Source organism: Schistocerca nitens, chromosome 1 (genome assembly GCF_023898315.1).
Source record: "Schistocerca nitens isolate TAMUIC-IGC-003100 chromosome 1, iqSchNite1.1, whole genome shotgun sequence".
Lineage (NCBI taxonomy): Eukaryota > Metazoa > Arthropoda > Insecta > Orthoptera > Acrididae > Schistocerca > Schistocerca nitens.
Genome location: NC_064614.1, coordinates 13,231,321 through 13,249,099, shown reverse-complemented (window position 1 = coordinate 13,249,099; position 17,779 = coordinate 13,231,321). Strand labels below are relative to the sequence as shown.

Sequence of the window (17,779 nt, the reverse complement as noted above, 5' to 3'; positions counted from 1 at the left end):
GGTCTCAAATGTTATCGGTCCTTGGACTTTCAGTGTTGATTTCCCTCTCATCCTACCTTACTGTGCTTTCCGTACCCTGAGTGATTTTCTTAATTCATCCTTGATGAGAATCATAAGCTTAATTTCTTCCAAACCGTTCTTTTCTCCTTTGTCACATGACTGAACCCCTGGTTTCTAAAGCTTACAGTTTTGCAACTACATATGTTTCCCTTTTCCCACTGCTGGTTGCTAAGTAGAAATTGTTCCTTTGATAGTTTCTGTCTGGTGACAAGTTTTGTGGTAGACAAATGAACATGTTTTTTGTCATCAGTTCACTATTTTAAGCAACTTTTTCTCTGTTTGAATCATACCAGTTAATTACAATTAAAATGTAGCTGCAGCTACTGACAGAGGTCCAGTGTGGACTGTAATTATTGTGTGGGAGCAAAACTTAGTAAATATGCTAATGCATTAATGCAGAACTGATTTAATCTGGGAAAAAATTAGTTCCTGTTTTGGCCACCACGTGCAAATCTGGCTCTGTTAGTGTAAGGAAGTAGTATAGAAATATTTCCATATGTAATGGATTAAGAATGGGATGTGGGCAGAGGTCGACAAACAAATGAGAAAGGCATAATGTTGATTTTGTTATTAACCACCGCTTACACAGTTTGTTCAGTTTGAGCACTGGATATACATCGATGAGGTGCTGTACAACACCAGATTTGCATCTGGTGGCCAAAATTGGAACTCTTTTTTTCCATTGTACATTGGTTCCACATTAATCCACAGCACACACTGGACCTCCATGAGTAGCTACACTTTAATTATAACCACCTAGTACAATCCACTTGATGCAATTGCCTTTTCAATCATTAGTGTAGCGATTTTGGGGGGGGGCCCAGCTTTAATATCCAGTTGCTTTTACAAGTCTGTCATTACTTATGTGTCAGTTATGCATTTCGGGTACTATTTGAAGAAATTTCAGTGATATTTCCTTCATTCTGGGAGCCAAATCACTTAAAGGTCATTTGTAGGCAGCTTGTCTTTTTATATTCCTGAGTTACCTGTTCGCTGTCCGACACACGTTGTGTATGTCTGAAATGCAAGATTATTAAATTATTATGAATACAAGCCAATGACACAAAAAACTGTGTCTCACTGTATCCTGACAAGTGTTTGGTAATTGTCAAATGTATTTATTGGCTCTAATATCTCTACACATACAAACTGATGAAGTATTGCTCATTTTAAAGATCTGATATTTTTCCAGGGTATTTGCAAATGAAACAAGCCAGTTTTTAGCACCTTATGAAGCATCTGTGAAGTCACGATCCGGTTCAAACAGTCCTCCAGAAAATGGTGCCAATTCCAGAGCAGCCAACATTCCAGAGTCCCACAGGCATGTTGTCGGAGTGTCCGCTTCACATGTAAGTCAGATGGTTAAAGTAATGCTGTAATATCATGTCACCAGCTTGCGAAGTGGGAATTTGTAGTGGTAATGTAACTTTTGAGCCTGAACAAACCAACATGTACAATCAATATTCAGTCTTTTATTAGTGTAATGATAAACATTATTTGAATACCCCTGGAAAAAAAATAGCTAATGAAAATGCTTCAGTTAAGTTTTGATATTTAATAGCCATGACTAATTATGAAACGTTTGTAATTGCTGTTGTGGGAGTTGTAATGTACACAATTTTTTGCAGTTTTGGCTTAAAGTAGTTTCATATTTAAGTCTCTCATGCTTTGGTCAAATTCCCCCCCACCCACACACACACATGGTTAATTCCTCCATGTACCGGGACTGCTTTCATCCATGTTATGAAGTTAATTATGCCAGTCTGTTTTTATCCATGTTGCTTCCCTATTCAGTATTTCCCTTTTTCAGGTAAAGTTCACATTTTAGTTTAATCTTTCTCTCTTGTCAAGCCCATTGACAGATGATATTTGACTTAAGTTTCTGACAATTTTAATTCTTTATTTCTTACACGTTTACCAAAAATTGGGAATAGGCTTGTGCTGATATTTCATGGCAGAGGACAGTTATTCATCTGTATTAGTGTTGACAAAATGATTGACAGTAAACTGTGATTCATGTAAAGAGCTACCTAGCAGTTAGTGAAATTATAACTTAGCTGTGGCATTTGTGCCCATTCCCGTTCACAACAGGCAGATGTAAGATGATGATTTGAGAGAGGCTCCCCCACTCCCTTTTACTCTGTAAAATGATTGCATAACAGACAATTTGTATGGAAAATCTAAACAGTGTCACTGATGTGCATTAAGTACAATGGAATTTTTATAGAAATTACCCAAATATTTGGTGATGGTGTTGGTGCCATTGTTAATGTAATGGTATATTTTTGCGGTTAATTAACATAATCAAAATTATCATTTCATTTTTATTTTCACAGTATCTGACATTTTTTGATGCCAATGTATTAAAAAGTATGAAAAAAGTTATACAGCAATTACGTATTGTAGTACAAGGTACTATAAATATTTGCTCCTGCTGTTGCATAATGTGCAAGGTTTACCGAGATGTTTTTCTTCACTATTGTAAAAATAAAGTCTATTATTGAATACTTAGGAATTACAAAATAGGTGTAAATGAATGCGACCCGTCCAAGAGTCTGTTAGTGCATCTTATTGAAAGCACTATTTGTGATGACAGGCTACACATCCAGTGGTGTGTAAATGTGAGCAGTGTGTGTTGGAACAATAAGGGTGTTTTAAAAATAATTTGTTTTCTGATGTAATTACAATAATTTCAATGCAAAATTGCTGGTTGTCAGAGTGGCTTCTTCTGTGCTTGGAGTAGACGACAGTGTCTGTCTTATGATCTAAAAGTGGTCGGTGACAGCTCAAACAGCTAGAAAATAAGTTATTTTCAGAATAAGCCTTTAAACAATCATTGGCATGTCCAGTGTTACGAAAATGTTATTCTTTCTAGTTAGGATGTGTCATACTGATGAAATGCTTCACTGGGAAGAATTGCAAGAAAAAAATACTCCTATCCACAGTGCTTTGATCATTGCAGTTCAGAATAGAAAAAAGAAGAGAGGATGTATTTCCTAAACTGATCTCATAAAAATCTCAATCTGAACAGCATTGAACATCTTGAGTAAATTACAGCTATTGAAGCACGATACAGTTGGTGTAAACTGACGATGTATTACTCATAAATATTTTAGTCACAAGACCAGTTTCAGACGTCCATACCAGCCATTGACAGATTAAACACTCAGCAATGTGCTGTAGTGCCTTTTTTTAAAACTAGTTGATTCCTTTGCATTTTTTGTCACCTGTAATGCTACACTCACGAGGGATGGTGATATCAATTTTATGTTAAAAATCATATAAAAACGAGCGGAAAAAGTGAACCAAAACAAACTGACACAAAAAAGGTTGTTATAAAGTGCCTAAATTTGAGTACTGATTTTGTTTATATTTCCAAGACGACTGAGGGCAGTGATAATGTAATTATATTCCCCAATTATAGGTTCCGTGATTGATGCTCCTCTATAAGTACAGGACTTAATGGTTTACCAGTTATTGTGAAGACTGCTATTTCCTTTAAAATGAAGGCTTTTGTGAGAAGTAACATGCTTTCTTGTACAGATGTCCACCAGCAAAGACAAATTGATAGTAAACTGTCATCAGTTGAGGAGGCTGCTGGTGACTGAAGTGAAATCTCATATGAGTGCTGTGCATGTTGCTGCAGTATAGTACTGGGGATATGCTGGACATGGTCTATATCTGAATAGGCGATGGAAAGATAGGTTGGCTGAGCTTCTTCCTGAAAACGATTTGGGGGGGGGGGCGGGGGGCGGTGGCAACATCACGCAAAGCACTGTGGTTACTGGTGTCAGAGAGGTACCTTTATTAAGTTAGAATTAGGATTCAGACAGTATTTCATCAAAATATTAGAGATTTCAGTCTTTCTCAGCATATTCCACTGATGAATTCTTCTCGGGTTATAAGCCAACTGGTGGCGACAAGATGACGCCACCACTCGGTTGATAACCTGAGAAGAGTTCATCGAAATATTAGAGGTTTAAGTAATAAGGTTGAAGAGCTTCATGTCTGAAAAATTTAGAGAGATCTGAAAAGATCGACATCTTGTGCCTATCTTAGCCCCACATAACAACAGGAATAGAAAAGTTATGCATAACCCACCATGATTTAACAACTAAGTTTGAAAATGCTGAGAAAGCAAAGGTGGTTGCATTCCATTTCAAAAGAGAGTGCACAAATGACGACAGACAAAGGTTAGTAAAGATTCTTGTGTCTGTGAAAAGATCTAAACCATATAACTTCCACTGTCATACCTTGGCAAAAGACCTGGCTGATAATCTTAGAGAACTATGATCCTATGCAGAATCACTAAGTAGTTCTAAGCCTTCCATCCAGTCACTTGTTGACCGGTGTGGTGTGCCATTAGAAGATAGCAAAATGAAAACTGAAGTTTTAAATTTTGCCTTTAAGTTAGTGTTCACGCAGGAGAATTGTACACACATATCTTTGTTTTGACAGTTGCACTGAGTCCCATTTGGACAACATAATAAGGATCCCTGGCATAGAGAAACAACTTAAGAGTTGAAAACAAATAAGTCGCCAGTCTGGCTGGAAACCCAATTCAGTTTTACAAAGAATACTCTGCAGCATTGGTCCAAAAGAACTCGGGACTATGAGTTGGCACTGTTTTAGACAGCATCGCATGTTTGAATCTCAGCTTGTCCTTTTCTCACATGGCATAATGTGAACTATGGATGTCGGACTACAGGGAGAATTCCATATTTCTAGACTTCTGAAAAGCATTTGACGCAGTGCCCCGGAGCAAACTGTTAATGAAAGTGTGAGCATATGGAATAAGTTCACAGGTATGCGAGTGGCCCCGAAGACTTTTTAAGTAATAGAACCCCGTCAATGTTGTCCTCTATGGTGAGTGTTCATCAGAGACAAGGTTATCATCAGGAATACCCCAGGGAATTGATAGGACCTCTATTATTTTTCATGAGGCCTGATCAAAAAATTCTGGAACTTTGTCCACAAAATTTTTCTACACTTACCTTCCTGACAGGTGTCGTAACATGTCCCAACAGTACCGTTGATTAACAATTTGTCCCTGTGGCAAGAATTTATGATGAATTAGTCCTTCAAAGTCAAAGAAAACTATCAGCGTGGCTTTGACATTTGACATGACCTGATGAGTTTTTATTTGTCTTGGAGAACCTTTCCCGACCCATTGTGAAGATTGAACTTGGGTCTCAGCATCGTAACAATAGACCCACGTCCCATCATCACTTGTGATTCTCTTTAGGAAGGTCTCATTTTCATTTGCATTATCCAAAAGCTCTTCACAGATTGCGAGGCGAAGGTCTACTGTTCTTGATTCATGAGCTGTGGGACGAACTTGGTGGCAACACAATGCAGTTCAAGATGCTGTGTTCAGGATTTCATGACATGATCCAAGTGAAATGTTACATTGTTGTGCAATCTCTCAAAGAGTCAGTCTTCGATTGGCACACACAATTTCGGTGATATTCCTGACGTGAGTGTTGTTGGTAGATGTCGAATGACGTCTTGAACGAAGGTCATATTTAATTTTTGTGCGGCCTTTTTTAAACCCTGTGAACCATTTGTAACACTGAGTACGGCTTAAGCACTCATCACCGTAGGCTTCCTGCATCATTTGGTGTGTCTGTGTAAAGGTTTACTTGAGCCTAGAGCAAAATTTAATGCAGATGCATTGCTCCTTTAACTCTGCCGTCTCAAAATTTGCAACCTGTGCGACTCAGCATTCTACTTAATACAGCACTGAACAATAACTAAGAGACCTACAACAGTGAAACTTTGCAGTTACACATTAAACACAGGCATGTGCAGGGATGCCAACCACTTTTCACTCCAACTCACTATTGGCGCAAAATATGAATGTTCCAGAATTTTTTTGAGTAGACCTCACATATACATAAATTTTGTGGCGGACAGATTGGGCAGCAGTCTGAGGTTGTTTACTGATGATGCTGTGGTGTGTAGGAAGGTGTTGAAGTTCAATAACTGTAGGTTGATACAAGGTGACTCAGAAAAAATGTCTTGTTCATATGATGAGTGGCAACTAGCTCTAAATGTAGAAAAACGTGAATTAATATGAATGTGTTACTTAAACAAACCTGTAATTTTAGGGTCAGCATTAGTGACGTCCATCAGAGGAAATATCAGACAGGACATACACCACCCAAATATATGCTGAGGTGACAAAAGCCGTGTGATAACAATGTGCACGTATACAGATGGCGGTAGTGTTATGCACCTAAGATAAAAAGAGTAGAGCATTGGCGAGCTGTCATTTTTACTCAGGTGAATCATGTGAAAAGGTGTCTGACATTATTAATGACCATCGACGGGGATTAAAAGGCTTTGAATATGGAACGATAGTTGTAGCTAGATGCGTGGGACTTTCCATTTCGGATATCGTTAGGGAATTCAATATTCCAAGATTCACAGTGTCAAGAGTGTGCCTAGAACATCAAATCTCAGGCATTACCTCTCACTGTGGATAATGTAGTGGCCAACGGCCTTCTCTTAAATACTGAGAGCAGCGGCGTTTGTGCAGAGTTGTCAGTGCTGACAGACAATAAAATACTGTTTGAAATAACCACAGAAATCATTGTGGGATGTACAATGAATGTATGCATTAGGATAGCATGTTGAAATTTGACATTAGTGGGCTACAGCAGCAGCCAGCCAATGTGAGTGCACCTGGCCAATGCAAGTATGCCTGCAGCACCTCTCATGGAATTGTGACCATATCGGATGAACCACAACATCCTTTTAAGTAAATTAGAATTCTATGGTGTCATGGGCAGTGCTGCAAAATGGTTCAAGTCATACCTCACTAACAGGAAACAAAGGGTGTCAGTGCAAGGGACTAATGAATTAAGTCATCAGTCATCATCAGAATGGGAAGAAATTACATGTGGTGTCCCACAAGGATCCATCTTAGGGCCATTGCTTTTTCTTGTGTACATTAATGATCTCTCATCAGTTACACTGCCAGAAGCAGAGTTCATTTTGTTTGCAGATGACACAAGTATTGCAATAAATAGTATGTCAAATGTAGTTCTAGAAAGATCTGCTAATGATATTTTCATGGATATTAATAAATGGTTTAAAGCCAACTCACTGACATTAAACTTAGAAAAGACTCACTCTATGCAATTCAGAACCTGTAAGAGGTTTCCACCCAGCATATACATAAAGTATGAAGAAGAGCAGGTAGAAGAGGTTGACAGTCTTAAATTCCAAGGATTACAACTTGATAATAAATTCAGTTGGGAAGAGCACACCACAGAACTGCAGAAACGCCTTAACAAATCTGTATTTGCAATTCGAGTGTTAGCAGACATAGGCGACATAAAAATGAAAAAGCTTGCATACTTTGCCTACTTTCATTCCATAATGTCATATGGTATAATATTTTGGTCTTCAAGTCAAACAAAAGTTTTCAGAGTCCAAAAGCGTGTAATACGTATTATTTGTGGAGTAAATTCACGGACGTCCTGTAGAAACCTCTTCAAAGAACTGGGTATACTAACTACTGCCTCTCAGTATATTTACTCATTAATGAAATTTGTCTTAAATAATATATCTCTTTTTCCAACAAACAGCTCAGTTCATACATACAATACCAGGAACAAAAATGATCTGCACAAGGACTTAAAAGCACTTACTTTAGTTCAAAAAGGGGTCCACTACTCAGGAACACACATCTTCAATAATTTGCCAGTAAACATAAAAAATTTAGTTACAAATAAAGATCAGTTTAAAAGGAGCCTGAAAGACTTACTAGTGGCCAACTCCTTCTACTCCATTGACGAATTTTTTAATAGAAACAAATGATGTATATATTCATACTATTAGTATTGTTATTTCAGCTTAAAAAAAAAAAAATAAATTGACATGTTCCACATCCACGAGGATCTCCTCAGCACGGATCTATGGAACCAAAACTAATCTAATCTAATCTAATCTGGACCCTAGACAACTGGAAAACCTCACCCTGGTCAGATGAGTCCCTTTTTCAGTTAGTAAGAGCTGACAGTGGGGTTAAAGTATGGTCAAACCCCACAAAGCCATGGACCTTGGTTATCCACAAGGCACTGTGCAAGCTGGTGGTGGCTCTGTAATGGTGTGGGCTGTATTCACATGGAATTGATTGGGTCTTCAGTTATGTTTGGCTACTTGCAGCCATTCATGGACTTCATATTCCCAAGTAACGTTGGAATTTTTTATGCATAAAAATGCACTGTGCCACTGGGTGACATTTGTTTGTGCCTGGTTTGATTAACATTGTAGACAAGTCTATCGAATGATTTGGCCCCTCAGATTACCCAACATGAATCTTACCGAACATTTATGGGATGTAATTGGGAGGTCAGTTCATGCACAGAGTCCTATGCTGGCTACACTTCCATAATTATGGATGGTTGTAGAGGCAGCATGGGTCAGTATTTCTGTAGGGGACTTGCAATGACTTGGTGAGTCCATACCACACTGAGTAGCTGCACTGTGCCAGGCAAAAAAAGGTCTGAAGTGGTATTCCATGACTTTTAACACCTCCCTGTATACATTTCTGCAAGAGTGTGATGGCTCCTTGACGTTTGTCTTAGTGCGGATGCCCTAATATCATCCGAATTCATATGGGGATCAATAATTTTCAAGTAAGGGGTTAACGGACGAGGGACACTGAATTGCAGCATGCAGTGAGTTGTAAATTTCAGTTGGTCAGGGGCCACTTGCCGAATGACCAAAGCGGTTAATGCAACTGCTCATGTGAACTATAAATTTGGGTTTGGGACGTAGCAAATTTTTGACTTTCAGTGTTGCATTACTACACTGCCGTGTCCAGCTGGCAGTCATGAATTCCCAACCATCCCTTCCGTTTATTTCCCCATGCTCTATTCCGTATAAATGTGTGTATATATATATATATATCCTCACTGAGAAATTTTGAACTGCTTATTAGGAATTTGGTTTCCTTAATATGCAATCTGTCAGACAACAGCAAAGAGTGAATAACCTGTGGTGGCTTCAGTGTAGATTTTCTAAGGTATTCTGATAGCAAAAATTATCTGGAAACCTTATTTGGATCCTACAACTTCATCTCAGTAATTAACTTTCCAACGCGGATGAATAAAAGCAGTAGGACCCTAATTAATAATGTTTTCTTTGGAGAAACTCAAAGCAAGAAAATAACTGTCAATACAGGAACAGGGGGTCTCTCTGATTAAAATGCACAGTTAGTTGGCATAAATAAGATAGATAGTGCCTTACAGTATTGATACTCCTCAGTGGAAATCAGGTAGAATAACTAATAGCTCCAGCACAAATGTTTTTAGAATAATTTACAAGAGATGACCTGGAATGAAACTTATAATGAGCCAAACACTTACATTAAATTTAATCTGTTCCATGATAGTTTGAAATCATTTTTTGAACACAGCTTTCTACATAAGCTAATCAGAAAGGACATTAAACAGCCATATAAAAGAAAAATCTTTAGAAGGATTAAAGTTTCTTGTGAATGGGAGAAGGAAACTTATCTGTTGGGAAGAACCAGAAGAGGTCCTGCAGTAGTTGCACACTACAAAAACTACTCAAAGTTGCTAAGAAAACTTATTAAAAAAAATCAAGAAACATGCACAAGATGTCTGACACCAGTAATTTCGATAATAAGATTAAGGCTGTAATATGGAATGTGGTGAAACGAGACAGGACAACCAGCCACACAACTGGATAACATTACTATTTAATTGAATGGAAGATCTATAAATGATGAGTCACAGATATATTTAATAATCATTTCTCAAATAAGGTAGAAAGTATAGAGACAAATGGTTTAAAAAAACCAATCAAGGTAGTATACTGGAAAAAGCTACCCTCAAAAAATTTAATCATATGTATGTATCGCAAACTTCTCCTTCTGAAATTTAAAAAAAAAATTATATATTCCCTCAAAAATAAAAGCTTATCTGTATTTAAAGGTGTTTCCAATAGAGTACTAAAAATTTGTTTCCAGTCGTATCTAAAATATGTACTGTGCCACTAACTCAAGACTTTTCCAGGGAGACTGAAATATGCCATTGTTAAACCCATCTTTAAGAAAAGTAATAGAACCTGTTTCACTCCCTTACTTCATTTTTCAAAATTTTTGAGGAGATGATATATCTCACCTGAGCAACAATAGTATCCTCAGCAAATCACAGGTTGAATTTTAGAAGAGTTGCTCTACAGAAAATGCCATTTCACAGTTCACTCACCAAATTTTACAAGCATGAAATGTCAAAATAGCACTGGTTGGTATTTCCTGTGACCTATGTAAGTAACTTGACTATGTGGACCACAATATTGGAGATAAACAAGAGTTTTTCATGGGATTGGTGGTATAGCTGACTAATGGATATATCATATATAACTAAAAGAATGCAGGAAATTGTGCTAAGTAATTCAACGAGTGTAGTCCACAGACATTATGCTGACTGGGAATAAATCACATATGGGGTTCACAAAGGCTTAATCTTCAATCCACTATTGTTCCTCATATATGCACACAATCTACTATCTAATATACAACAGGCAGGATTAGTTCTTTTTTGCATATGACACAAGTATTGTAATGGTAATCAATGTTCTTAAAAGCATAGTTGAATGGTTTTCTGCTAATGATGTTGCCCTCAATTTTTTAAAAAAACAAACCACAACAAATTCACTTCTGCACATCTAGGGGTACTATACCAATGATAAAAATCACACATAGTAAGAAAATAATACATAGCATGGAAACTTCAAAAGTCTTAGGTGTCCATGTTGATGAGAATTTAAATTGGAAAAAAACACATTTTGCAACTCCTACAATAATTTAGTGAAGCCACATTTGCACTTACAACCATTGCAAATCTTGAGGAGAGACGTATTTGTTAAGTTGACATTTTGCATATTTTCATTTATTGATGATGATGATGTATGGAATAATGTAGTGGGGTTACTCGTCTTTCAAAAAGAAAGTCTTTATTACTCAAAAACATGCTATAAGAATAATATGTGGAGCTCACTCACAGTTATGTTGCAGATGTCTTTTAAGGAGTTTGACATGTGATTACTGCTTCACATGATATTTATTACCTCATGAAGTTTGTTGTAAATAACCCACTGCAGTTCGAAAGTAACAATGATGTATGTAATTACAATACCAGAAGTCTTTACTCCACATTAAGGTTGTCTTTACCAGAAAAAGAGTGGTACAATGCTGTAACTAAAATTTTTGGTAACTTACCCAGTGATATAAAATGTCTCACAGAAAACAAAGTAAATTTTAAAACAAATTGAAAAGTTTCTGCTTGACAATTCCTTGCAGACCCTAGTTTAATTTATGTTATTTTAATGTGTAAAAGTTGGTGGGTAGGAATAACAAGATCACACCTGTATATTTTTAATAATAATAATACATTATTATTATTATTAATTATTATTATTATTAAAAGAACTAACAAATGTTCAGCTTGTAATCATGTTTACAAATTAATATATGATGTGAATGTATAGAGACTCGTTCCACATCATTATGATTTGTTGTGCTAATGGTCCATGGAACATGAAACTCACTCACTGTATATCAAGACGTTGTGAGTGCCATATGTGTGACCTGCAGATGGCTGAAATCATATCATGTGGTGACTGCTGCTGTTTAATAAACAGTCTCAGAAAAAGTAAACTTCCCCAAAAATTAAATTCCCTTACAGTAGCAAAAGGACCTTTATGCTGGTAGGTGGATGGCTGGCAACTTGGCAATGAACAGGAATGTGTGCCTGTAGACATTACACACACACACACACACACGTCACAGTGTCATTGTTTCATGTAAGGTGCAGGAGTTGTCACTATAGACATTAATAGACTGATGCACCTCCTTACATTTGTGAATACCTACACATTATAGTGAATTATGTATTTGAAGTGTGAAATGATTAAAGGTAAACTTGCAGAAACCATAGTTGGAACTAGTAGAGATCTCAGAACTGATAATGATTTGTTGTGGAAATGGTAACACTTTTTTATTCTTAGATATGTGAATACATTTGCCTACTTTTGTAAGCAGTAATTTGTCATTGTATTACCGATAAGTGATTTTTTTATTCTTTTCTTTGTAGGGAGAACTTGCCAATACTCTTACCCATGGTGGTAGATCACTGTCAGCAGATATTGCTGACTGGAATCCCTTTGAAGATCCTGCACCTTTCAGTCAGCTTACAGAAGATCATATATTTGGCGCAGAATTTGACAAAATCAGAAGAGGATCGCAGAGTAGTATGTTTCCTACTTTTTTATTGTGTGCTAGTCTTGTAAGGTATAAATTATTTCTATGCAATGATTTCTCATTGTGCCAAAACTGTCATAAGTTTGATTTGGGGAAAATGATTGTTTATTTAAGAGAACTAGGACAAATTTAGATAAACAACGTATTTCAGTCAAAGTAACATGAATAACATTTTGTTTGCTGCAGAGTAACAAGCAAAAAAAGGTCAGAAGGAACATTAAACAACTCATGAGGGAACAGGATACCACTAGATAGATAACATTCATTACTTCACAAACTGTTTTTTATCTATAGCAGACGTGTAAGCAGATTCCCAACAAGAAAAAGAAAATTTAAAAAAATTAGTTATTGAAATGTGCAGTTGCTGACTCTTAAAGTTAAGACAAATAATAGAGCTCAGTCAGAGATATCCAGGATTGTCTCTGTGGACTGTTGTGACATGATTGTTTTCCGCAGTCCTCCTTCCCCATTCATATGCCCATGCACAGCTACTTCCAAATAATATTAAGTTGTAACTGTTTGCCAAAAGGAAAATAGAATCCTCCTATTAACATAAAGAGAAGTGAACCCTCTTTAGGGATTGAAAATTTGTGTGAGACTAGGACTATAACAAAATATATATGTCTGCTTTCTATGTATTGTCTTCCACTACCGAGGCCACCTGTGCATCGTTGATGGGCAGACTAAATCTTAAAAATTATTAGACCTGAGAACATTTGCAAACACGAAACAGGCACTGACAGATACAGAGTCCAAGATTAAATTTAATCTTAGATCCTTTCAGATTTAAAATAGGAATACAACAAGGAGATGGACTGTCTCCGTAACTTTTCAACTGTGTCATGGAGAAAGTGATACAAGAATGGCACAAACAAAAACCAGTCCTCAAAATTGACCATGCACTCACTTTAGACAGGGGCGAGTTATCTATAAATTGCCTACATAACTCATGGTAGTTCATCAGCCCAAAAGCAGATTGAACACGTGAATGAAACTGCAGAAAAAGTTGGTCTCCACATATCTTTTGAAAAGGCAGAGTACATGATTTGCAACAAACGAGCACCAAGATTCATAGACGAAATATGACAAAATCAAACAATGACCAAAATTTAAATATCTTGGTGAAATCATTCAGGAAAATGGAATCAAAAGGTGGAAACTGCATACCAACTTACCCAAAATATCTACAATAAGAAATGTACTCCAAACATTCAAAACTAAGACATTGCAGGGCAGTAATTAAACCAGAATGCCTCTGTGCATCAGAAACACTAATTTTGAAGAGGAAAACAGACATTGACAACACTGAGGAGAAGGCACACAAATTCATAAGAAAATTCGAAAGTTCAAAACTTGTAGATAAACAGTATTGCCTTAGAACAGTTAGGAAATCCAAAAATTTTCACCATGTCATTTGAAAATGCAGGTTAAGATTGTATGGACACATTAAAAGAATTAACCTAGACAGACATATGAAACTGACATGATGAAATGGGATGACGAGATCAAAACTTGATTTGAAATTGGCAGTAGTTACTTCAGAAAATGTCCAGAACTGCAAAATATTCAGGTCCAGATATCACAAATGGCAAGCTGATTAAGAGAGGAAAAAGCCAAAGTAGTAAAGTAGACTGGAACAACATGAACTGAAGAGAGAAAGCCAGCCCACACGAAGAGAATGAGACAAATAGGCACACATCCTCGACCAATGTTCCAGCTTTACGGCCGAGCTTTTTGCTCTCCATCAGGCCGTTCAGTTTGCCCGCCGCCACCGCCATTCATCGTATGTACTCTGCTCTGACTCACTCAGTGCTCTTCAGAGCCTTGGAGCTCCCTATCCGGTCCATCCGTTGGTTCAACGGATACAGCAGTCCCTCCATTCTTTCGCTGATAATGGTTCTCCTGTCAGCTTTCTGTGGGTTCCCGGACATGTAGGAGTGCCTGGGAATGAGGCTGCGGATGCTGCAGCCAAGGCTGCAGTCCTCCTGCCTCGGCCAGCCTCCCATTGTGTCCCGTCATCTGACGTTCGTGGGGATGTTTGTAAGAGGCTTGTGTCGTTGTGGTGGGATGCTTGGTCATCCCTCCAAGGAAACAAGCTCCGGGCAGTAAAACCGCTCCCAACTGCTTGGACAACCTCCTCCCGACCATCTCGGCGAGAGGAGGTCCTTCTGACCAGGTTGCGGATTGGGCATTGCCGGTTTAGCCACCGCTACCTGCTCTCCGGTGACCCAGCCCCGCAGTGCCCTTTTGGTCAGGCATTAACAGTGCGCCATGTTTTATTGTCGTGTCCCCGCTTTAGTCAATCTCGTGTTGTCCTGTCCCTGCCATCTACTTTACCGGATATTTTAGCTGATGACACTCGAGCAGCTGCTCGTGTTCTGCGTTTTATAACTTTGACTGGCTTGTCCAAAGACATCTAACCTTTTTACTTATTTTATCTACATCTTTGTCAGGTCTTTCTGGTGTCCCCCCTCCCCTTGAGTTTTACTAGATTCCATGTGCTCTAACAACAGTGACTGGGCGCTAATGACCTCAGTAGTTGAGCGCCCTTAAACCCCACCAAAAAAAAAAAAAAAAAAAAAAAAAAGGCACACAGACGAGGGTATACTCCCAAATCTAAGTGCTTATTTACAAATAATAAATAACTAGTGGTACAGGTGCTCTATGACAACAGAATGAACATATCTTTTATTGGGCCCTATCTTTTATAGGGTTGGAAATACCTGTGACTGGACTGTGTTGGAAGGCAGTGGATGGATGTATGGGAACAGATCTTGCAGCTGGTCTGACCATCAGGGAATGACCTGTGGAGTGCAGGATTGTAGTAGGAGTGGAATAGGAATGGACAGGGCTATTAAGTAGATTGGGTGAGCCGCAGAAAACTCCTTTGGGGGCTGTGGGTAGAATATCTCTCATCTTAGTGCACAATGAGAGGTGATCAAAGCCCTTGTGGAGGATATGGTTGAACTTTTCTAGGCCAGCTTGATACTGGATGATCAGAGTAGTGGTGGTCAGTGGCTGTTTACGGCTGTACTGGCATCATAGGAGCAGATGACGTGAGGGATTTGTTTATGGGTGAGCTGGATATGATATTGTCTGTCAGTAAAACCTCTGACGATGATATCTGTATATTTCGACAACTCCTGCTTTCCACTGCAGATGTGGCATCCACAGATGGTGAGGCTGTAAGGAAGAGGCTTTTTGACATAAAACAGATGACAGCTGTCAAAGTGGACGTACTATTGTTCATTGATGTACTTGATATGGACAGGCGTCTTTTGAAGCCATCTGAGACGTGGAGGTCGACACATAGGAAGGTGGCTCAGTGAGATGGAAAGGACCAGGTGAAGTGGATCTGAGAATAAGCGTGGAAGTTAAGGTGGGAAAAACAAAAATTGTCCTTGCCGTGCATCCAGATTGTGAATATGTCATCAGTGAATCTGGAACATGCAAGAGGTTTTAGGTGTTGACTTGTTAGGAAGGATATCTCCAAATGACCCATAAGTAAGTTGACATAGGATGGTGCCATGTGAATACCTATGGCAGTACCACAGATTTGTTTGTAAATTTGGCCTTCAAATATGAAATAATTATAGTTGGATAGAATGATTTAAGAAAGAAGTGGTGCATTTAGTATTAGGACGACATCCAGAAATGTGTTCCATGGCCACAAGACCATGCGCATGGGGAATGTTGGCAAACAAAGATGCTGTATCCACACTGATCAACAAGGAGCCTGATGGTAATGGAGCAGGAACTGTGGGGTCACAGTGAAGGAAGTGAGCAATGTGTTGAATATATGATGGGAGGTTGCAGACAATAGTTTGGAGGTGTTTGTCAGCAAAGGCAGAGGCTCATTCTGTTGGAGCATTTTACCAGCCACAATGGAAGATCAATAAGGAGACCGGTGGGATTGGGTTTGTGGAGTTTGGGGACTAGGTAAAAGATAGGAAAGGGGGGAGGTTGTTCGCGTGAGGAAGGAGATGGATTCGGAAGACAGGTTTTGGGATGGACCAAAGTCCTTGAGGAGCTGCTTGAGATCATGTTGAACTTCTGGGATGTGCCTGTGCTGTGTTCACGGTGTGTTTGGGTATCTGTGAGTTGTGTATGTGATTGTGTGTATTTTTTCTAGAAAAAGAGCTAGTGCTCGAAAGCTAGTATGAATGCTGTTTTCTGTTGTGTGTTCATGTGTACTGCTCATTCATCCGCTATAAGTGAGTGGTTGCCTTTTGCTTCTTTTATGTATCGCTCTATCGAGGAATTTCCATTTTTGTTATACATTTGCCGATTTGGCTCTCGTCCTTCCCATGCCCTTATACCTTTGTTACTGTCTCTCTTTAATGATCTACAACTGGGTGTCCATTATGTATTTATTTATTATAGCCTACTTTCTTGCTTACAACAATTGACCATTACACATAGAATAAAATGTGCATGAATTTTCATGATGATCTACTTGTTTTGCACGAATTAAGTTTACATTGTCTGTAATACTATTTTTTCCTGTCTTTATCTTTTTTCTTCTACTATCACTTCTCTAACATTTAGATGGCTACCTATCATCTTCCTGTGGCGTCACCATCCACCCTTAGTCGGGTCTTCCTTTACTGTGACAGAAAAAGAGATGTAGGTTTTCATTATTTCAGATTATCTTGATTAATTTATAGCGATAATTGTGCCTACTGCTATTACAAAAATCATGTACTACTACTACAATAAAAAGTGCTATAAGCATCAGACGATGTTTCTAGGAGGACCTGTATGCCCGCAAGATACCACTCCGCTGGTCGACGTAAGAGTCATGTCTTGCTGCGTCAGTAACCTCCATGTATTACTTCCCATGCATCCTTCATTGGACCAGGTAGATGGAAGTCAGGAGGTGTGAGGTCCGGGCTGTAGGGTGGATGAGGAAGAACAGTCAAATAAAGTTTTGTGAGTTCTTATCAGGTGCGCTGACTTGCGTTGTCGCGGAGGAGAAGTTTGTCCTGATCCATTGATCACTTCGAACCAGTGTGTCATTACATTCCAAAATCGGAGGAGTCATAGCTGTGAGCTACCTGCGTACATGAGGGAGATCAGACAGGTTTGTGCAAACCTGTTGCAATCATTACAGGCGGCTTACCCATTGACTCACTGTGCCTTTTTTCACTGCCAAGTCTCTGTAGACCTTCTGCAAGTGCATATGAATGTCTACAGTGCTCTGGTTTTCTGCGAAAAGAAACTCGACAGCAGCTCCCTGCATGGAATACACCTCCATTACAGGCACCATTTTGGAGGCTAAGTGTAGTGCCACCATACCCGCCAGGTTAGCCGAGAGCGCTAACACGCTGCTTCCTGGACTCGGGTAGGTGCGCCGGCCGCGAATCGAATCCACCCGCTTGATTAATGACGAGGGCCGGTGTGCCGGCCAGCCGGGAT

At 38.7% G+C, this 17,779-nt stretch overlaps 1 protein-coding gene across 1 annotated transcript in view; it reads left to right on the top strand.

The window, feature by feature from the left end:
- Positions 1 to 17,779, top strand: part of LOC126240572 (uncharacterized) — a 204,718-nt gene that overhangs the window by 93,303 nt on the left and 93,636 nt on the right. The window contains exons 11-12 of the mRNA XM_049947935.1: positions 1,253 to 1,409; positions 12,195 to 12,351. Coding sequence (XP_049803892.1) covers positions 1,253 to 1,409; positions 12,195 to 12,351 — 314 coding nt within the window. The remainder of the gene's footprint in view (positions 1 to 1,252; positions 1,410 to 12,194; positions 12,352 to 17,779) is intronic.